A 23,289-nucleotide genomic window follows, 5' to 3' on the forward strand; every position below is an offset into this window, starting at 1 on the left:
ACTGGCTAGGCCACTCCAGGACCTTGAAATGCTTCTCACGAAGCCACTCCTTTGTTGCTCTGGCTGTGTGTTTGGGATTATTATCATGCTGAAAGACCCAGCCACGTCTCATCTTCAATGCCCTTGCTGATGGAAGATTTTCACTCAAAATCTCTCGATTCATGGCCCCATTCATTCTTTCCTTTACACAGATCAGTCGTCCTGGTCCCTTTGCAGAAAAACAGCCCCAAAGCACGATGTTTCCACCCCCATGCTTCACAGTGGGTACAGTGCAATTCAGTATTCTTTTTCCTCCAAACACGAGAACCTGTGTTTCTACCAAAAAGTTCTATTTTGGTTTCATCTGACCATAACACATTCTCCCGGTCCTCTTCTGGATCATCCAAATGCTCTCTAGCGAACCACAGACGAGCCTGAACGTGTACTTTCTTCAGCAGGGGGACACGTCTGGCAGTGCAGGATTTGAGTCCCTGGCGGCGCATTGTGTTACTGATATTAGCCTTTGTTACTGTGGTCCCAGCTCTCTCTAGGTCATTCACTAGGCCCCCCCGTGTGGTTCTTGGATTTTTGCTCACTGTTCTTGTTATCATTTTGACGCCACGGGGTGAGGAGAGAGTTGAAAGTCCGTGTTTCCCAAGGACAACCCCAAAACATCAGTGCTCTAGAGGAGGTCTGCATGGAGGAATGGGCCAAAATACCCGCAACAGTGTGTGAAAAGCTTGTGAAGAGTTACAGAAAACTTTTGGCCTCCGTTATTGCCAACAAAGGGTACATAACAAAGTGTTGAGATGAACTTTTGGTATTGACCAAATACTTATTTTCCACCATGATTTGCAAATAAATTCTTTAAGAATCAAACAATGTAATTTTCTGGGTTTTTTTCCCCACATTCTGTCTCTCATGGTTGTTTACCCATGTTGACAATTACAGGCCTCTAATATTTTCAAGTGGGAGAACTTGCACAATTAGTGGTTGACTAAATAATTATTTGCCCCACTGTGTGTATGTATGTATGTAGGTATATATATATATATATATATATATATATATGTACACACACACATTTTTTTAAATTACACTTTGGGGGGAAAAATGGAAATACATGTCTTATATGTGTCTCTTTCTAATGCTAAATCTGAATAAATACATTGAACACACAAAAGAAAAAATTTGGGAGGGTGGGTGCGCTACTTTGCAATTTTTATTAATATTTATTATTTTTATCGCGGCAGGTTCTGGTCCCCATTAACCGTGAAAAACAAGGGATCACTGTACTTTGTATTATGTGCATTGAATGAAACATAATACCAAAAAAATTGTCTTTTAAAAGTAACTTTTTTTTAGATTATATTTGATCAATTGAGGTTTGAAAAAGAGACATGGCTTTTGGGCAGTACTTCTCACTTAATTGGTAATAGAAGTATTTTCAGGCATTTTTTATTTTTTTTTAATTAAATTTACTCATGAACTGCATAGTTTAGTATTTTGTATGTGGATTATTTAAAATTTCAGGAGTGGAATGTCAAATGTCCACCAATTTTGGAATAACCAACTGCTCGCTGGCATTTTTGTTAGAAATTCTAGCCTTTCTATCACATTGGCTGCTATAGACGTCCATTCCTGTTGGACTGGGTGGACTTGCGGCAATGAAGGATTTGAAGAGGTCAAACCGGAATTTTCAACTCAGAGGGCTGAGGCTGTCTTCTGTTGCCGTCTCTTATCCATTTAACTAACCCCATGTAACGTTACATTGTTTTGTATTTACCCTGTCCTTTCTCTTTTAGGTGTGCATTTAGTGTGTGTGAGACATTGTGGTGATTGTCTAAAACTGTCCACGTGGACATCATTGCGGTGTTAATCTTTCATCATCCTAATTGTTCACCCTGCACATCACAATCTACTTTGCACCTGTTCACAACACACTTTCTAACTATTAAGGTCGGCATGAAGGTTATTTTGCCATAAATGCCGTTAACAGTTCCATCGGGGGATTTGATTTGATGTAATTGCAGCGGCTCCGAGTGAATACTTTCATTTCCTCCCATCCGGTTCACATCAAAGGCAAAGCAGAAGATGACTGTTTTTGTTTTTCTTTGCATTTCTTTTTGATAGGTCCGTAGGGAATACAGAAAATTCTTCAGGGCAAATGCAGGGAAAAAGATATACAACTTCACCATTCAGAGAATTGTAAGTAAATTGTTAGAGAAAAAAGCACTAATATTTTCATGTCTTTAAAGACTTCAAATAGTTTAAAGTGAATGTCTATCCTAGATGCAGAAATACTTCTTTGGTCTCAAGAAAACTCTCCCTTCAATGTCACCCATTGACAAGAACTGGCCTGCCCGGCCTTATCGCTTCTTGGATGGAGCCCACACAGAACTGAAGAGACTTTTCCATCTTTGGAGGGTCGGTAACAAATTACACAATCAGCCATGTGTCCTTGACTCACTGCTAGACCTCCTAGTTTAAGTGGACTGGACGAATATCGCTGTCAATTGGCTGCTATTGACTGTGATAGACTTCCATTTGAACTCTATTGACGGTGATTGACGTCCAATTAATTTGAACTGTGAAAGGCTGGTAGTGAATGAATCTCTGTAAGCTGTTTCAGTCAAAATAGATTAGAAGTCTATCACTGTCGATGACGACCTATAAGCTAACAGTCTTCGTTCTTCATATATTGCATGATGTACAGTCATGTGGATGTAGTCTTTAATGGATGAGCTGTAATGGCGTAAGGCTGCATTCACACTGCAGGTCAAATCTGATTCCTTTGCCCATATGCGGCACGTGTCTGATTTTTTTTTTTCTTTATAGACAAGTTTCCTGAGCAAAACCTGGGCGGCACTACCTTGGGAAAATTTCTGCTCCGAACTTCCGGTTTAGACAAAACAACATGAGTTGCAGTTGAAGTTAGCAGTGTGTTGACGAAGTCAAAATCAAATCAAAGGAACCCACTGATTCAAATTGAACATAATTGTCCCATTCTACACATACATTGCACTTACAGATTAGTGGCAGGCTAGCAGCAGTTTTACTAGCCTAGTAGTTAGCATGTGTTGTTGTAGTAGCTGCTACAGCAGTAGTTGTAGTAAAAAAAAATATTAAACTTCATAATTACAATCATCATCAAATAGTGTTTTTCAGGGTTTTTAGTGAGTGATGCCACTCCATCGCCATTGCAATCAACGTAAAATAACGTTAAAACAGAAGTCGCGAGCAGAAATGCAGAAGTAAAGCGGAAGTACCTTGGAAACTTGTCTATACACAATGTTAACACTAATTAGAATTTTTATTTTCAAATTCGACTTGAACTCTTTCATATGTGGCTGTAAATCGGAAATTTATCTGACACCTCTACAGTCGGAATACGATCTATATACATGTGAACTATGTTGGCTCCGGATTCCTCAAAGTTGCCACAAAAGTGTGACAGTGGAGACCTCCGAAGAGATGATGTTACTTTATGTACACATTTAAGACTGTTACATTTCACCCCCCAAAAAAACACTATCATCCTTTCCGCTTGTCCTCGTGAGGGTTGTGGGGGTGATGGAGCCTATCCAAACCAATTCTGGGCAGCAAGGGGGGTATACCCTGAATTGTTTGTCAGCAGGTCGCAGAAACAACAAAGAATACAAACTCATTTTTTTTTAGTTTTGGACAATTTTGCTGCAGAAAGATTTCAAGCGTTGGATTGGAAAACTGAACAAAACTGCATATATAAAGCATGACTATGTTGATCGATGTTTTGCATTTTTAATCGATTTCGATTAGATTGTGCTTAACCAATCGATATACAGTATTGATTTAGATCAATGTATTGCTACACCCCACATATGATATTTCATACGATATGTACCTGCAGCTGTAAAATTTAAGTGTGGAGGGTTACTATACTGTACAGTATGTCTGTATATGTGGTGCCTCAAAACTTTATGGAGGTTGTCTCATTCACATTGTCTATAAGCTTGGAAGTCACATTATGGCTGTTTTAGGCATCCTTGTGACCATCCTGGTTTCAAAAAACAAAGTCAAATACATCTTTGGCAGTGATGTCTGAAGTTCAAACGACGTAAAATTCGTCTGCGGCACTGAATGAGTTGAAAATGTGTCTACACCAAAACAAAAAAACAGAAGTGTTCAGAATGTGAATCCCTCCTGTCAACTTCCTGCCGTTCCCTCTTTATGCTCAGTGCAAGAAATACAGGAGCCAGTTCACTGAGGAGAAGAAGGCCGTGTATGAAGAGAAGCTGGAGGCAAGTGAGCTTTTCAAGGATAAAAAGTCTCTCTACCCTAGCAGGTACGGAAAACTCGCATCGCTCCTGATGTTAATGCTTTACACTCAGTGTTGTTCACGCTGATGCTTGAGCGATATTCCCGCATTGCTCAAGTCACGTGTGTGTTTTGTCTCAGCGTGAGCCAACCCTTCAAAGGAGACTACCTGGAGATCAGCAAGAACCCCAAGTACCAGAAACTCAATAGTTCAGTTGAGGAAAAGGTTCTTCTGGCGGATGTGGTCAACAAGATTAACAGAGCCAATGGCAAAGTAAGAAATATTTGACATCAGCTGCCCTCCATTCAGATTAAATTTGCACTGTGGAAAGTGGAACATTTCAGCTTGAGGCCCACTTGTTTTTCTTTATTATTATTTTCAGCGTATCATTTTCTATTTTTTTCCACCGTTCAACATGTCTATTGTTTGCTTGCGCCACGAGGCTGACACCAGCGTAATTCCATTTCCATGCAATGTAACGGTCTTGTTGTCTTCAGGGCGCGACTCGCATCCTCCTGCTGACCAAGAAGAACGTAGTACTGGCAGACCAGAAAACAGGCCAAGTCAAGGCCAGCGTCGCTCTGCCCGACCTCACCAGCGTCTCAGTCAGCACGCAGAACGATGGCTTCTTTGCTCTTAAACTCAAAGAGGTGAGGGTTACCAGACAGAAAGTTGAGCTTTATCACTTGCGCAACAAACGACTAACTCAAAAGTTGTTTGTCTGTCAATTTGGCCACAGGGCTCAGCATCAGCTGTCAAAGGAGACTTCTTACTCAGCAGCGAGCACTTGATCGAGACTATCACTAAACTCCACCACATCGGTTCCACTGCTTCCGACGACGGGGAGCAGCTCAATGTCGACATCACGGACGAGTAAGTTAAGTCTGTTTTATATGTATGCCAACAATATGTAAATAAGAAAACCAAAAACGCTACTTGAATAAGGACTTTGTTAGAAGACCCACTGATAAAAAAAAATAAATAAAAATATTTATGCTTACAACATAGGTATACATAAATAAAAAAGTACAGTAATAAACAATATCAGTACATAAAACAAAATTATTACAATGTTAAAGGAAAAAATGTAGTGCATAGATTACCTCAATCACCATGCGTAAATGTATATATACAGTATCTTGCCAGTCAAAAATGAGAACACATTAGCTACCAAAGACTTCCTAGAGCAAATGGTGTGCATGTAGAACAGGGGTGTCGAAACATTTTTCTCCAAGGGCCAACCTGAAATCCTTCCACTTTCATCTATTAGAGCAGGGGTGTCCAAATGTTTTGCAAAGGGGGCCAGATTCGGTGTGGTATAAATGTGGGGGGCCCACCTTGGCTGACGTCCTTTGCGGAGAACAATATATTTAAGCATATTTTAGCAAGCCATTCTGTGTGTCAGATTTGCTTTATTATTTTTTTAAATTAATAATTTCAACAATCTCGCAACTAGCCTTTGTGGCGTTCTCTTTTGACTCAGGCTCTTGCGAAATACCACTGCTGTGAAATTAAACTAGCTTCAAGTTGCTTCAATTTCTCACTGCCTTTCTTCCCTGTAATCTTGTCATACATGTCAGTGTGTCTTGTTTGGTAATATCGCCTCACATTGAACTCTTAAAAAAGAGCGACTGTCTCTTTGCAAATGAGGCAGACACAGTTGTTGCGTATTTTAGTGAAGAAATAGTCCAATTTCCACCCATCCTTGAGGCGTCGGACGTCGCAGTCAATTTTTTTTTTGTTGATTGTCGCCACTTTAGAAAATTGGAATGGTCACACGTGGTAATGTTGGTTAGAGTGCTGTTGCCTTTTAGTGGGTAAATTAGGAGCAGCATTTAGTGTGTAAGCTACTTCATATGCTGGTAACAGTACTCCTGACCAATTCATTAAGTCTGTGTGCGGGCCAGACTTTATTGATTTTATGGCAGAGGCTGGGGGCCGGATGAAATTTGACCACGGGCCGCATTTGGCCCCTGGGCCGGACTTTGGACATGTCTGTATTAGAGGATCAGAATCAAGTAAAAGAAATCTGGGAATTTTAAAAAATTCTATTTTTTTAAGTATTAACTCATTGCCAACCATCGACGGCAATGGACATCCAATCCATTTTCACTGTCAAATCCAGTCAAATTGGATTGAATGTCTATCGCCGTCAGTGGCAGTGAAACATGATCACTCAATGCCACCCTTCCCAGTTGAAATGGATTTGATGTCTGACTGTCAATAGCAGTAAATGAGTTAAGCACTCCAAGCAACAAAATTTAAAAAAAGGTTTAAGGATATTGCAATATATATTTATATTCACACTAATGAAACAATATGAAAATGTCCAGCTACCGCAAAAGAAGCAATAAAATCCCAACCGAGATCGCTCAATTAATCACATTAAATTATTATACTGTAAATTTATTTATGTTACAGCAAAATGTTGAAATCCTAGTTTCTTCTAGGTCCATCTAATGGTAAAGTGAGCCACGAACAGAAAGACTTGTAGTTCTCAAAAGATACATTTTAGTATGAGTTACAGTAATTTGATATTGAAACCCCTGTTAATTTTTTTCATTTTTATAAAATTTAAAAATTTGTTTAACTAGTAGATCGCCATTGTTATTGACGACGCACTGCAGTGACGTCACTGGGCAGCGCTGCCGTACTTCCACAGTGTCACTCATTAGCTACATAAGCATGTCGTCGGTTCTGCCCTTCCAATTTGAACCTGAGCGGAGAACTGATGAGCAGCAAAAGCAATTAAATGAAAGCCTCCAGCGGGGTTCAAACCAGTGTTTCCCGTGCGACAGACGAACACTATACGTCCACGTGTTGTAAGAGTCATGATTTCCCTTATAAAGCAATCACAAATTCAATCCACATGCGCTGGGAAACGCAAGTGAAAAGAAAGTGTGGCTGGCCTGACCAAAGAATTAAAAAACGCAGCTCACTTCAGACAGCAAGCAGACAACAAGAATATAGGGATTGCATAAAAGGGTTTATTGAACACATAAAAAACACACGATCGCGAAATGGGAGACACAAAAAGGGTCCGTGACGGTAGGTCGGTATCAATAAAGAAAAGGAGGGAAAACCGCGATGAGAGGCAGTCGAACGAAAAAAAACAAGGCAATGTTGCCACAAACAACAAAGGGATATACAAACTGTAAAATGGCAGCAAGTCAATACAAGCCGCTTAGGATCTGTTTAAAGACTCTGCTGATGAGCTGGAATTGGATGCAGGTACGACGTTGGGAACCCATCCCACATCTTTGTAACAAAACAATCTGACCAGCAGCAGAATGTGACAAAATCATGCCAGTCGTCATACTAGCTTCGCTTGCTAGCGAGCACAAGCACAGCCTTTCCTAGCCTGGAACTCCAAACTCACCGCTGTTCCAGCTATAGAGTCTGGGACCCAGCTCCTTATTGGCCTCTCGAGCCCGAACAAAATCATCTGTGCAATCAGATTTGTTTATTTGTGTGACGTGTTCATAACGAGCAACCTCACTCTTGCACGTTGGAAGTCGACCCCACAACAACACAGATGGCGAACGGGAGAGCCGAGAATATTTTCCTATCTGCGGTAAATTCAGTTTTAAATGAGCAAAAACACACTGAGTCGCTAAAACCAACAGTCTGTCTCGCGCTAGCCATGTTGAAGAAACTTTTCAGTTCTCCGCTCTCCTCGTATGTTTACGTCCTCACGCCAGAGTTTCTTTTACGCTTTACCAATGTCATGTCCGCCCGTTGCTGATTGGTCCATTCCGCTGTCTGTTTGCTGTGACTTGCTCCGCCCTGAGAATTTGATCCGCGGAACGGTCGCCAGACTCTATACCTGGAACAGCGGTGAGTCTGGAGTTCCAGGCTAAGCTTTTCCCCCATTGCAGGCCAACGTGTCATTACCCCAAGCGTGTATTGCGCGTGTAAAACATGGCACCCTCCGTAGGTCAAAATTTACTAAATTTTATACCTTTTTAAATCAATGGCAATAATATATGTTTCTAATAACATAATTTCGTTGAAGAGCACAATTGTGGTTTATTAGAGCCTACTAGTCTTTAAGGCTGAGGATCCCTTTAAACATAATGTAAGATAATGTAATTTCAGCTTCAAGTGGGGGCCATATTCAATGATGGTTTCATAATTTGCTGCGGTTCAATAAAACTGGGCAGTGGGCGCAGACCATACTTTGGACACTTCTGATTTAGAAGGTTAGGAAAAAAACCTACTCCCTGAAATCTTAAAAGCGTGTCCTGGCGGCTGAAGTTTAAGTGGGCTCCCAGCTGAGTTATTTAGCAAGTTTGACTTCCATAGTGACAGGGCAGGCTCAAACCACAGTTGCACAGGTGATAAGTTTAGAAAGTGAGCACAATGATGTCACCACCATCTGGGTACACACTTTTTCCAATCAGTTGCTCTAAAACAACGGTTAAAATTTAGTTCATTTTATGTTATTATGTTTATTTGACTGTAAACTTTTTTATGGTTTTCAGTTTTTGTTTTTCATGGTGAAATTCTGGCAGCCACAGCAGCCAGTATTTTATTTTACCTTTAGGTTTTTTTGTTGTTGTTGTTTTTTTGAGAGCAGTATAAACAAAACTTTTTTTTTTTCCCCCCCTCAGGTTTCTGGTACAATTCAAGCAGGACAAAGTCTGCGTCAAGTTCATCCAGGGAGCCCCCAAAAACGGCAACGGCGTGTCCTGCAAGCGCAAAAACAACCGCCTGCTGGAGGTGTCGGTCCCCGCCTCAGCATAGTGAAAAAAACTTTTTTACCCCCAGAGTGCTCAGATTGTTCTAATTCCAGACAGAAGTGAGCACCATCACCTTGCAGAATTACAGTGCAGTTATTTAACTATTTTTCTTGCCCGTGACTATTACTGCAGCTTTTTTTTTTTTTTACCCCTTTTTGCGGCAAAGAAAGCCCTGAGTTGGGTTGCGAGACAGAGTAACTTGATGAAATGTTCCAATGATGTACCTTGCTAAAGGATTGTAATCATTTGATATTTCTTTCCTTTTTGCAGCAAAGAAAAAACTTGTTTATGGTGAGAGTCATTAACATTTGCAAAAAACCTTTAAGCAACAGTGCAGTCATCTTGATATTTTTCTTCATTTTAGTGAAAGTTACTAAGGCATCACTTATATGTGTAACTTTTAAAGCCACTTTTTGTTGCGACGAAAGCCTTGAATTGGGTTGCGTGCTACAGAAATGTGGGGAAAAACTTTTAGAAGTGCAAGAAATGTAAAATGGCAGTACAGTTATTTGGATATTTTCTGAAGTTTGGTGAAAGTTACTCAGGCATTACTATATTTGTGGTAACTTGTGTGCCACTTTTTGCTGTAACAAAAGCCTTGAATGAGTGTTGCATGCAACAGAAACCTGATAAAACTTGTTTGTGTATTTAATAGATGCAGGGTAGCTAACTTTTTCCAGCAAAAAAGGCCTTACTTTTTAGGCCTCATAAATGTGCTTTCAGTGATGTCGAAAGATGAGAAAATACTGGTGGTCCAACCTGAGGTTTTTTGGGGGGGTTTTTTGCAAGTGTTGGTGCTCACTCTACCTGGATACCGACTTTATTCTCCTTGGACGGCGATAAGATAAGACTGTCCAAGCTCCGACTGGCCCTGACTTGTCTGTTTTTAAGCCGCTTCGTCTTAAAACGCACGATGACTTGTGGGAGCTGTCGGGTCAAGAACTTTAAATACTGCACTTGCTTTTATACTTTGGTAAAACCAAAAAAAAAAAAACTAAACAAAAAACTAGGAGGAACAGAAAAAAGAATTTGATTGTAAGCTGTATTTTTCTTAATGGTTTCTCTAAAAGGAAAAGGCACAGTGTGCTGTTTGAATTGTGAGATTATTGTAAAAGTTTTTTTTTTCCTTCAACCCATAATTCCGACGTGCCAATGACTTGTTGCGTGTTGCAGATACCATCCCCTTAGTTATTATAATGCCAAAAAAATGTTCAGAAATGGGGACCATATCCGCATGCGGACGCTGCACACGTGATCAATTCCTTTTTCCTATTATAGCCAGTGTGTGATCCATGCCAAGCTTTATTTAATCCGCGACAAAACTTAAGCGATGGTAAACTACCGAGAAACATGAGACGGTACCTCAGCGCTCTGAGCTCGCTCGCTTCCCATTCCAAGATTTTCAGTTTGATACTTCTTCCGTGTGCAATATTTGCTTTGTATTATTCGCTTTTTTTGTCGTTGTTTTACGCAGCTAAGCAGTTGTGCGTGCCGACGGGCGCGGCCTTAAGCTGTGTGGCCTTTGCATGGACCCATCAAGGGTCTCGCTATCCTCGGTTGTGAAATTTCAACTTTTTCAACTATTGCTTTAGCAGATTTGTTTTTGAGAATGAGAATGAGAATGCTTTATTTTGGACATGAGAAAATAAAAGTAATAAACAAACAAACAAAACAAACAAACAAACAAAAAATACAAACCAATTATAATACTTGAGATAACAGCAGCAATATTTAAGACAATAACAATAATAAATATTAGAATTTATTCATTGTGTCCAAAAAGGAGTAGGATGAAGCATATGCTTATTAAAACCTACCCCCCTTTTCTATTCCTCAATAATATCAGTCCGCCTTATTTAATTAGGCCTCATATCAACAAAGAAATAATGCAACCATATACATAAGATGCAAGACAAAATAAAAATAAAATGAAATAAAAAGTACCAGCCAATAACAGATATGTGAAAACCCCTATATTACAACCCTTCCTCTTCCCTATACCCTGTGAAAACCATGTGTTTGTACCACTTCTTAAACTGGGTCATGCTTGGACATTGCTTGAGCCCCTCATCTAACTTATTCCACAGCCTTACTCCACGAACAGAAACACAAAAGCTTTTTAATGTAGTCCGTACTCTCTGATGCTGTAAGTGAAGCTCCCCTCTCAAACTGTAATGACCTTCTCTGTTAGAAAACAACTTCTGTATATTGCCAGGAAGTAACATGTGGATAACCTTATACATGAGCTGAGCTGTTTGAAAATGAACCAAGTCCGTGAGTTTTAAAGTTCTGGATTTTAAAAATAATATATTAGTATGATCCCTATAACCAGCATTATGTATTATTCTTATGGCTCTTTTTTGCAAAATGGATAGTGAATTTATTGTACATTTATAAGTATTACCCCAGACCTCTGCACAGTAGTGTAAATATGGCAGGATTAAAGAGCAGTAAAGAATGTGGAGTGATTTATTATCAAGAAGGTGTTTTGCTTTATTCAGTACTGAAATGCTTCTTGCTAATTTACTTTGTATATGTTTTATATGAGCTTTCCAATTAACCTTGTCATCAATCACAACGCCAAGAAACCTATTTTCATGGACCCTTTCAATATTCACCCCATCTATCTGTATCTGTACGTGACTATATTTATTGTGGCTGGTAAATGGTTTTTTTCCTCCTTTGCTGAGAATAACCAAACGCGACAAATTACAATTACATATATTCAACAAGAGGAGTTGAGGAATATTGTTGAAAGGGAAATGTGGTTTGGTCCAGTCATGTTGCAAGTACTTTGCTTTGTAGTGTGTACTTTTTGAATGTCACCTATGACGCCGAGACTACTGCTTCAGAATGCTTATTTCTCGTTTTTGCTGAATTCACATTTGTTCCCGGGTGTCTTGTGGCTACAGCTGCTTTTGTGCCTCAAAACATTTTGTTCCCCAAGACGGAACACGGAAAAGTTTCAGTGTAACATATACAAGCAATGTTTTTTTTTTAATTAAATAAAGATCAGTAATAAATAAAGGTTAGCATGTGGATGTGGTTTTCTTTCAGAGCTGTTATTTATTGCTCGACTGTTGTTGTAATTTGCTCAGCACACAGGAGGGACTGCCATGAATTTTTATGGAGTGATGGATGGTCTTTGAGGAATATTTGGCTGCTTGCAGAACTTTTTAATTATTTATTTCCCTTCAAATGGATGCAAAATATCCACAATAACAACTAATCAATTTTGAGTTAAATGTTTTTTTTTTCGAGGTCTCTGATTTGAGAATTCATAATGAAGTTATATTTTTCTGATTTTTAGGATTAGGAGATGGCATTTTTTCATCTAATAGAACAGTTTCAACTTTTTTTTTTTTAACAGTGGTACCTCTACTTAACGTCTCTACATACAGAATTTCCAGGTTGACACGCCTCAATGGGAAAATATTGCCTCTTGTTTAAGAAAATTCAGAATACGAAAGGCAAACATGCAGTATGGCTGGTATTTGCAGCTCTAAGAGCTGACTGAACGTAACACACTTATAGGTGCTCTGCCATTGGCTGTTGCCTAGCATTCCTGGTATTAAAGGGTATTAAAACACTAAGGGGCTGTGAGATATCAATAGAACCGTTATGTGGCAAGATAACAAATATTAATAAAGTTAACAAAAAAATACATCGCATTCATGAGCAATTATCGAAAATAGATAGAAAATTATGAACATTTCCGAAAGTATTCCGGAAACAGCCGAATGGGGCGGAGACGTCATAACAAGGAAACGAAAGGTCAAGGCAGGTGCAATCGTTTATTGACGAGAGAGTTGCGTTCATGTTTTATCAAAAAATCGCTAAAATGGTTCAAACCTGTCATACTATGTGGTCTACAAATAGCCATTTGTCGCAATGTAGTACCCATGAGTTCCCAAACGCGAGAAAAAGAGCTGGACTACGCAGACAATGAGTAAAGTTCGTCCGTGTTAAGAGGGCTAATTTTGCAGACCCAGCCTCCGGCACGGTTTTGTGTGGTGCGCATTTTACACCTGAAAGCTATTCGAACTATGGACATATGAAATAAGGTTTTGCTAAGAAATTGCTGATGAAAGCAGCCACCATACACGCGCAGCCACCTAAATGTCCCGCGATATCAAGAAAGAGGACGACTGGCTCTGATGAGACCACCCCAGGCTAACCAAAGGAGCGGAGCAGCCAAGCTCAAAATGGCCAGAGTGAGTATTCTTCTATGATAAAAACATATCACGCATTGGATATAGGACTGAACACATGTATAAATTATCGTAAAATATATAGAACAAATCCTCGAATCCCATTCATATTTGTGTCTGTTGGCAGAGCGAAAACCTATGATAGCACTATAAATGATAATTATTCTATACGTTACATTATTTTGCGGTCACGGTGTATCAGCTTCACGAAAAGAAATGCAAAACAAACCATTCGGTGTTTCATCAGTGTGATTGCTCCTCTCAATGATCCTTTCATTAGGCTGCATTGGCTTTCGTTTGGGCTCAAATTGATAACCCAAAATACCAAAGAAAGGTTCATAACTCTCCTCGTCACCATTAGAAGAATGTTCGTTGCGTCGGATTCGTCGCTGCAACTAGAAACAAAATTGTCCGCTATCATCGCCGCCATTCAGTACTAAGCACTGAGCCGGTTTTTTCCTCGTAGTGACGTCACGCACACAATATGCTAGATTTCCGGGATCTCGTGGGCGGGTCCTTTTAGCTTGACAATCGATCCAAATTTCTATCATTTTCTTGGTGTTGCGATGTGTGTAATTAAACGAATTGGCGTGATATGAATCCAAAAGGCATGCGTTTATGGATAAATGATGGAATATTTGCATTTCCCCAGGTGTTGTCATACCCTTTAAGTTTGCTAAGAATGACCTCTACTGGATGTGTATGTGTGTATCCCAGCGTTCCCTTCATTTGCCCATCGTGTTCCGACAGCTTTACATGAGTGTATTAACTTTCTTTTCTCTTGTTTTTTTTTTTTTTTTTACATGATGCACAACTCCGATTTTATGCGTATTGTGCAATAATTCAATTGTCACATGTATTTGTTGCATGTTTTAATGCATTTTTATGCATTATGTCTGAATTATGGGGGATTTGGAACAGATTAGGGCATTTAAGTACATGGAAAACGTCTCTACTTCCAACATTTTCAAGAAACTACTTACAGAACCAATTAATTTTGTTAGTAGAGGTATCACTAGAAGCGTGCGAAATTTCCGATTCTTAGATTATTCGCGATTCGGCCGTGGAAGATTCGAGAACGATTCACAAATATCCAAATTCCGATTATTGAATTATACCAGGTAAAGCGGAAGTAAAACACAGTCAGCGCGGTCTTTGGGACGCAATGAGGAACGGACCAAGAGTAAATATCATGTTCAACTCATGCCGCTAAATAAAAAAACAATCATACCTGACTGCAGCTGACAGCCGCTACAAACATGCGGCTACAGTAGATATCATATATGTAGAACTAGATGCAAAATGACAGACGACGTCGGTGTTAGAACATGTATTATTGAACAGAGATGCGAAATGACACTTTCCGGTGTAAGTAAACAGCCGCCATCTTAAAGCAGTAGACCTCTCTAGAAGGCTCTGTTGTAGCGAACCTAATTAACTTTTTATCTAAAATACTCTTAAATCGGCAGAATATTGTCTTGAATCTATCTTTAAATGATGAAATAGTTTTAAAACTTTGACAAAAGTAGACAGAAGGGAAATTATGGAATAACGGGAGCAATTTTAACAACTGTAACAGTTGATTCACAACATTAAATTAATTGGATGTAGTTTGAAGCTGCTGATACAGAATGGGGACTGGAGTTTTTTTATTTACTGTTATTTGTATATATTTGTTTACGGTTATATGTTAACTTGATACTGAAACAGTAGTTTGGTTTAGCCTGAGAGGATTTTTGAACAATGTTGGAACTAATGTGCAAAACATTTTTTTAAAAAAAGGAAAAAAAGGGAGGGGGGTGCATCAATAATCGTTTTATAATCGAACCGGAGCCTCTGAATCTTAATCGAATCGTTAGGTGCCCAAAGATTCCCAGCTCTAGGTATCACTGTACAGTAGTCTTATTTTTGAAAGATTTTTACTTATTCAAAACTTAAAATCGCAAGACCTTGCAAGATTGTACTTTTTTTAAAACTCTTTGGTTGACCATTGACAGCGCTAGACCCCCAATACATTTTCTTGACTAGGGTTTAGTGGCAGTGAATGATCAATGCCAACTCCCAGTCAAAATGCATTGTACATGGCATTGAAAGCTGAGTATTCATTGCCAATCTTCCCACTTTAAATGAATTGGACGTCTATCATTGACGATGATTGCAATAAGTTTAAAGGATTTTTAAATTTTAAGGATAGTCAAGTTTGTTTGTTTTTTTGTTGTTTTTTTTGTTTGGTTTTTTGTGTGTGTGTGTGTGTGTGTGTGTGTGTGTGTGTGTGTGTGTGTGTGTGTGTGTGTGTGTGTGTGTGTGTGTGTGTGTGTGTGTGTGTGTGTGTGTGTGTGTGTGTGTGTGGACTGCAGTATGATCTTTCCGAAAAGGTTCCCCAATACATTTTGAGAAGTCTTAATTGTCCCTTTCTTGTATCCCTCTGAGTGACACGTCTTGGTTTAAATTTGAAATGCTTGCTGCATGTGATGAAACGGATTGAAATCGACCCAAAAACGAATTTTGTGTTCCCTGATAGACCCTTTAGAATTATATTCCTACATGGTGTCAATAAGAGGCTCCTCCGGTCCCAAAAACTCCTGGTGGTTAAGGGCCGGACAGCCCCGGCCTTGTCTTCCGGCGGCCGGCCAGATGTTTTCCATCTTGTCCCGGGTTACATTCCGTGGCTGGCCGAGCCCCGACGGCAACGGGTCTCCAGGGAGCGGCCCTTTAGATTGAGCTGTTAAATATAGCCCAGCGCAAGGAACTGGTTCCCACCGTTGCAGAGGCTGGGAAAAGAAGGGTGAGACCATAGACTGTCCCCGCCCCCACTTTGGATGGGGACAGTCCCGTTACGACCCGACAGCTGGGAGGAGGAAAGTTTCCTAAAGGGGTTCTGTAGAACCCAGAAGGGGGTTTTATTTAACTCGAACTATGAAGAAAGTGAGTTGACAATACTCTAGACATTTGGTGGTCTTTAGTGGCACCTTGTGGAAAATAACTAACATTACAGTTAGTAATAATAATACTCCAAAACGGACGAGTTGCAGGTCCGCGTTTCAAGACGTAGATCGTTGACGAATTTGTTCGTCCATATAGCAGTAACGGAGTTGCAAATTGGTGAGTCTCGTGAGGTTATTCTTTGGAGAGGAAGCGGTCCTAACATAAAAACAACGGATGGAGTCCCCCAATAAAAAGTTATTGTACTATTACGGCAGCACCGCTAGAGGGCCGCCTCGATCCTTACTAGTTTACAAAGTGTATGTGGTTTATAATTTTAAACACGGCATCGATTACCAAATGTTCTGTGGTTCTTAACTTATTGGCAGCCATTGACAGTGATAGACGTTCAGTCCATCCTCCTGATTAGACGTCAATGGCCATAGTGTTTTAATCGGTTTTAATGGCGCTATATTCTATTCTATATTGAGGTGTTTGTTTGTTTTATTGTTTGTTTAAAAATAAAATCAGCTGTAGAATGAAAATATTTCAAAATTCTGAAAGTGATACTCATGTTGTTGTCATAAGCGGAGTTTATGGAGGGCCAGCCCCCCCCCCCCCAGCCCCCCCCCCCACCCCGGTGGCCGAAAAGTGTCATTGCATGCAATTGACTTTCCTATATATGTATAAAAGTTGTGACGCATTAAAGCAAACAAAAAAAAAATGAATGAAATGAAAAAAAAAATTTTTTTTTAATTATTTAAAATTATGAAATTATATAAATAATTAATATATATACAAATAACAGTAGAAATAAATATTATATAAATTCAAATGTATTTTTCGAACAGATCATGTGACTAGCACCTTAGACAGTCATTTGCTTTGCATATTATTTAAAAAAAAAATAGGGTGAGGGCAATTTTATTTTTCAAATGATTTTTTTCTTTGTTTGAAAATATTTTTGGGGGATTGAAGCAACTTTATGGGGGATTGAACGACTTAGACACAAATGTCCTACCCATAATATGGCCCAAAAACAAATAGGATTGCTAAAATCAAAGAAAACTTTTTAAATTAAAAATTAAGTGTTCAAATGCAAATATTTGAGTCTCAAATATTTTTTCGCATTCAAAAACTTTTTTTCTATGATTGAAATTTTTCTTTTTTTGATTGAAGTGATTTTTTTGTTTGAAAATATTTTTTTTTTTTGTTTGAAGCAACTTATTTTTTGATTGAATAATAAAGACACAAATGTTCTAGCCAAAATGTGGCCCAAACGCAAAACAACATTACTTCAATCAAAAAAGTTGCTTCAATCAAAAAACAAAAAAAAAAAGACTTAAATAAAAAAAAAAATATCATAGGAAAAATAGCTTTCAAAAGGATTTTCTTGAGTTTCAAATTTATTTATTATCACATTTTTTTTTGATCGAAAAATGAAGACACAAATCTGCCTCCATATGGCTCCGCGCAAGGGATACAATTTTTGACAGGGGTAACTACATTGGCACAACACCGGCAGGCGTACCACATTCAATGGATGACGATCTTGGCGAAAAGTATAGCTGTCCTAAGCAGCCTGATTTAAAATTCCACTTAAGAATGATGGGAAACAAAAAAACGCTTATTTTCAACTTATTATTATAAATATTCTTGTAAGTTAATTTTATTGCTGACTCTGCGTTTTGGGGTCATCAACATGTTGTGCCCCCCCTGGCCCAAAAGTCAAACTCCGCCTATGGATGTAGTCTTGTTTAACTTCTACTTGCAACAGCATGAAATTGAGTTAAGGTTGTGGGCGGCCGAGGCGCAGTCGGTAGCTTGAGTTACCCTGGGACCGAAGGATCACCGGTTCGATTCCAGGCTACTACTGCCCACTGTCGAAGTGCCCTTGGGCAAGGCACTGAACCCTAATTTGCCCCCAATGGGTTGGCAGCGCCTTGCAAGGCAGCAGCACTATTGGTGTGTGTATGTTTGCGTGAAAGGGTAAATGTGTGCTAATGTAAAGCGCTTTGGGCATTGTAACAATGTACAGTGGGGCAAATAAGTATTTAGTCAACCACCAATTGTGCAAGTTCTCCTACTTGAAAAGATTAGAGAGGCCTGTAATTGTCAACATGGGTAAACCTCAACCATGAGAGACAGAATGTGGGGAAAAAAACAGAAAATCACATTGTTTAATTTTTGAAGAATTTATTTCCAAATTACAGTGGAAAATAAGTATTTGGTCACCTACAAACATGCAAGATTTCTGGCTGTCAAAGAGGTTGGCTGTCAACTTCTAACGAGGTCTAACGAGGCTCCACTCGTTACCTGTATTAATGGCACCTGTTTTAACGCATTATCGGTATAAAAGACACCTGTCCACAACTCAGTCAGTCACACTCCAAACCCCACTATGGCCAAGACCAAAGAGCTGTCGAAGGACACCAGAGAGAAAATTGTAGACCTGCACCAGGCTGGGAAGACTGAATCTGCAATAGGTAAAACGCTTGGTGTAAAGAAATCAACTGTGGGAGCAATTATTAGAAAATGGAAGACATACAAGACCACTGATAATCTCCCTCGATCTGGGGCTCCATGCAAGATCTCACCCCGTGGCGTCAAAAAGATAACAAGAACGGTGAGCAAAAATCCCAGAACCACAGGGGAGGACCTAGTGAATGACCTACAGAGAGCTGGGACCACAGTAACAAAGGCTACTATCAGTAACACAATGTGCCGCCAGGGACTCAAATCCTGCACTGCCAGACGTGTCCGCCTGCTGAAGCCTGTACAAGTCCAGGCCCATCTGCGGTTCGCTACAGAGCATTTGGATGATCCAGAAGAGGACTGGGAGAATGTGTTACGGTCAGATGAAACCAAAATAGAACTTTTTGGTAGAAACACAGGTTCTCGTGTTTGGAGGAGAAAGAATACTGAATTGCATCCGAAGAACACCGTACCCACTGTGAAGCATGGGGGTGGAAACATCATGCTTTGGGGCTGTTTTTCTGCAAAGGGACCAGGACGACTGATCTGTGTAAAGGAAAGAATGAATGGGGCCATGTATCGAGAGATTTTGAGTGAAAATCTCCTTCCATCAGCAAGGGCATTGACGATTAGACGTAGCTGGGACTTTCAGCATGACAATGATCCCAACACACATCCACGGCAACAAAGGAGTGGCTTCGGAAGAAGCATTTCAAGGTCCTGGAGTGGCCTAGCCAGTCTCCAGATCTCAACCTCATAGAAAATCTGTGGAGGGAGTTGAAAGTCCGTGTTGCCCAACGACAGCCCCAAAACATCATTGCTCTAGAGGAGATCTGCATGGAGGAATGGGCCAAAATACCAGCAGCAGTGTGTGAAAAGCTTGTGAAGAGTTACAGAAAACGTTTGGCCTCCATTATTGCCAACAAAGGGTACATAACAAAGTATTGAGATGAACTTTTCGTATTGACCAAATACTTATTTTCCACCATGATTTGCAAATAAATTCTTTAAAAATCAAACAATGTGATTTTCTGTTTTTTTTTCCACATTCTGTCTCTCATTGTTGAGATTTACCAATGTTGACAATTGCAGGCCTCTCTAATATTTTCAAGTGGGAGAACTTGCACAGTTAGTGGTTGACTAAATACTTATTTGCCCCACTGTACATAAATGCGCTATATAAGTACCATTTCAAGTCAACGTTCAAACAGATCAAGGCTTGCTAAAACTAGTACAGTGGTACTTCTATATACGAAGTGAATTCGTTCCAAGACATTGTAAGTCAAAATGGTCGGTCATATGCCGAGCAGGATTTTCCCATAAAAATACATTATAATTCCATTCATTTGTTCCACAGCCTGAAAACCTACACTAAATCCTTAATAAATACTGCTAGTACCATTACAAATGGCAATTACACATAGCAAAACAAATACATTATAAACAAAAATCTCAATAATACTGTCATATCTGTATGCCTTCTCAGTTCTTTTTTCATTCCACCATCTGATTCAGCTGGATGGGCGGGGCCGTTGCAACACACCTGTGGCGCTTTTGGAGCGCTCATTATTTAATTCATTATTTTTGCGAGTGTCGGACTATTGCTTGTTTGCGTGTTACTTGCCTTGCTTACCGCTGTGTGTGCATCACCCTTCGAGCTTCCCGACGTTTCTACGGTCGTGTCCTGGTTTGATAATTTTTACTTTTATGTTCTTTTGGATCTTGTAGTTAGAATTTTGTACTCTGCTATATTCGCGTCTTAGAGCGTGCTCTTTTAGTTGTACCTTTTCATACTCGCGTTTTTTGGCATGCTCCCATAGTTGTAAATTGGTATACTCGCAATTTTGGCGTGCTCCCTTTGTTGTACTTATTAAATACAAACATTCACTATTTCTGTTTCTTGGTCTGTGATTTGGATCCGCTTCAACGGCTTGCCGTTCACAACAAATACAATTATAATAATTCCTGTAATAATGTAACGAATCAGGTTTTACTTTACTACTCTTTTAAAGTCCTGTTGTTGTTGGCGTCAACTGCGGTTGACCATAGGTGTGTTGTGTTGCACAAGTTCTGAAATAAATTATTAAAAACATGACGAAGCTGGCGATTTCTTTGGCGATGTTACCACAATAATAATTGTCACCTTAACTTAAAAAGACTTGCGAACGGAGGTCGGAGGAGGACGGTCAAGATCGTAGACATACTACGGCCGTATTGTGGAGCCAGTTCACGGACGCGTACACCACAGTCATATTTTTTGTATCATTTCCATCTTCATTTCCCATGTTGATTTCTCTCACAAGAAAATCCGCCTTGCGTCAGTCTTGCGGGGAAAAAACTAAGGCGCTGTCATAAATCGTCTTATTTCAAGCTTGTCGTCGGATGTAGAAGCAAACGGCGAGTCAAATTTTACTTTGCATTTCGAAAACATCATGTGTCGAAGCGATCGTATGTCAAGGTACCACTGTACAGGTAGTCCCTGGGTTACGACGTAGAAGTGATTTTGACTTTCCGATGCCGGAGTCTCGTCCGCCATTTTGTCTCCAGTCGTTTTTAGTCACGTAAACAGTATTGTGCATCACAGTATCGTATATTTTACTTTATTTTATTAGTATGAGTGTTCTTCCCTTTGGCGAAATGTATATTTGATTATAATGTTGACTTTGGTTTTGTGATGCATGTTTTTATTTTGGCGCAAGGACTGTAGAGCAGGTAGTACTTGCGCACATGAGTAAGAGCGTATTTGTTCCCATGAAGTCGCGCAGCAAAGTGAGAGCGAGAGAGGGGAAAGATTACAGCTTAGCTTGCTGTCTAGCTAGGACTTAGCTCTAACGTCTTGGCGAGGACAGTACAAAGACATATTATACATGTTTTTGGATAGTTATTTGAGTTTTAGAGGGTATTTAGGGTTACTTAAAGGGTTAATTCCGACTTGCATGGAATTTCGGGTTACGTCGTCAGCGTAGGAACAGAACTCATTCGTAACCCGGGGACAACCTGTACTGTAGTAAGTACATTGGGGCCTGGGATTACGTTCTTTCTATGACCACAATCATATGTCATAACATGCTTCATACAAATATACAGTTAAGACTAGGGGTGTCAACCGATTAAAATTTTTAATCGAGTTAATTACAGCTTAAAAATTAATTAATCGTAATTAATCGCAATTAATCGCAATTCAAACCATCTATAAAATATGCCCTATTTTTCTGTAAATTATTGTTGGAATGGAAAGATAAGACACAAGGCGGATATATACATACAACATACTGTACATAAGTACTGTATTTGTTTATTGTAACAATAAATCCACAAATGGCATTATTAACATTCTTTCTGTTAAAGTGATCCACGGATAGAAAGACTTGTAGTTCTTAAAAGACAAATGTTATAGTCACAAGTTATAGTAATTTTATATTAAAACCCCTCTTCATGTTTTCGTTTTAATAAAATTTGTAAAATTTTCCATCAAAGGCAGAGTTAATATAATAATTATAAGAATAAAAATAACAATGAGAATAGAGTGACCAAAGTCTGAGTAAGTTTTACGTGTATTTTGCATAACTATTTTGATATGGAATGCCAGTTCATTTTGCAATGTTGTTTAACTGTGAGAATAGGGCCTCATTACTATAGACTGAAGTGCTTTTTTTTTTGTGAACATTATTTTTTTTGAGAGAGATAGGAATATTATTTTTGTTGTGCTTTCACTAAACGATACTTATGTTTGTTGTGAAGGAGAAGCTTATGCCAATAAACGGCGTGGTCCAAAGAACGCCTGTGTCCACTCGCCTTTATAAGATATATATCTGCACATATCTTACCCAAAATACAACAAGAGACACATAATTGCCACTAAAAGAAAGAAAACTTACCGAAATATGTGTGGAGCACAAATGGCAATTTGCATTGCATTGTGCATACAGCATAAACATCTCACAACTACTAATTCTCCCACGTTTAGAAGAAATAACATTAGTATGGAACGGCGCTGCACCCAAGCGGCCGGTGGCATTCTCTTCACTCTTAATGTCCATAAACGGCCTCATTGTAATCTGTTTAAGGCAATGTGTGAGCTGGTCATTCAGTGCATGCGTTAATTGCCTCAAATATTTTAACGTGATTAATTTAAAAAATTAATTAACGCCCGTTAACGCGATAATTTTGACAGCCCTAGTTAAGACATAATTAAATTGAACATTAGGAATTCCAACACTTTGACATAGTAGGTCTAGAGCTGTCCCAACATAGTTGACGCCGTCGATGCATCGATGACGTAAATGCATCAACGAGAACACCATCCTGTCGACTGTTAATAAAGGGATATAAAAATATATATGGTGGAAAACACTCAGGTGACTTGAAGTTCCGCTCTGAGGCCCCCAAATTGGCCAAATTTCAAAATTGTCCTATATGCATGTGTGATACATCATTGGATAGCTTAAAATCTCAATTTTCTGGGGGAGGAAAAAATTTGAACAGGAGGGCATTTAAAACAAAAACAAAAAAAATGTTAACAGCGAAACCCTAACTTGAAGCGAGAACAAGCAAGAGCAGAATTAAAGACTCCACGATTTTAACGAGATATTATTGCGTACATACCTCTTTTCGATCCAAAAAATTCCATGTAGCATGTATCACCGAATGTCAAGACACAGCT

At 39.3% G+C, this 23,289-nt stretch overlaps 1 protein-coding gene across 4 annotated transcripts in view; it reads left to right on the forward strand.

The window, feature by feature from the left end:
- Positions 1-10,748, forward strand: part of myo1b (myosin IB) — a 75,538-nt gene extending 64,790 nt beyond the window's left edge. For all 4 annotated transcript variants that reach the window (XM_057851938.1, XM_057851939.1, XM_057851941.1 and 1 more), the window contains 7 exons: positions 2,113-2,187; positions 2,272-2,406; positions 4,197-4,303; positions 4,417-4,549; positions 4,774-4,926; positions 5,016-5,149; positions 8,890-10,748. In XM_057851938.1, the coding sequence (XP_057707921.1) occupies positions 2,113-2,187; positions 2,272-2,406; positions 4,197-4,303; positions 4,417-4,549; positions 4,774-4,926; positions 5,016-5,149; positions 8,890-9,022 (870 nt within the window). In that variant the 3' untranslated portion in view covers positions 9,023-10,748. The remainder of the gene's footprint in view (positions 1-2,112; positions 2,188-2,271; positions 2,407-4,196; positions 4,304-4,416; positions 4,550-4,773; positions 4,927-5,015; positions 5,150-8,889) is intronic.
- The last annotated feature ends 12,541 nt before the right edge of the window (positions 10,749-23,289 follow it).

The sequence above is a fragment of the Corythoichthys intestinalis genome, chromosome 12 (assembly GCF_030265065.1).
Source record: "Corythoichthys intestinalis isolate RoL2023-P3 chromosome 12, ASM3026506v1, whole genome shotgun sequence".
Taxonomy (NCBI): domain Eukaryota; kingdom Metazoa; phylum Chordata; class Actinopteri; order Syngnathiformes; family Syngnathidae; genus Corythoichthys; species Corythoichthys intestinalis.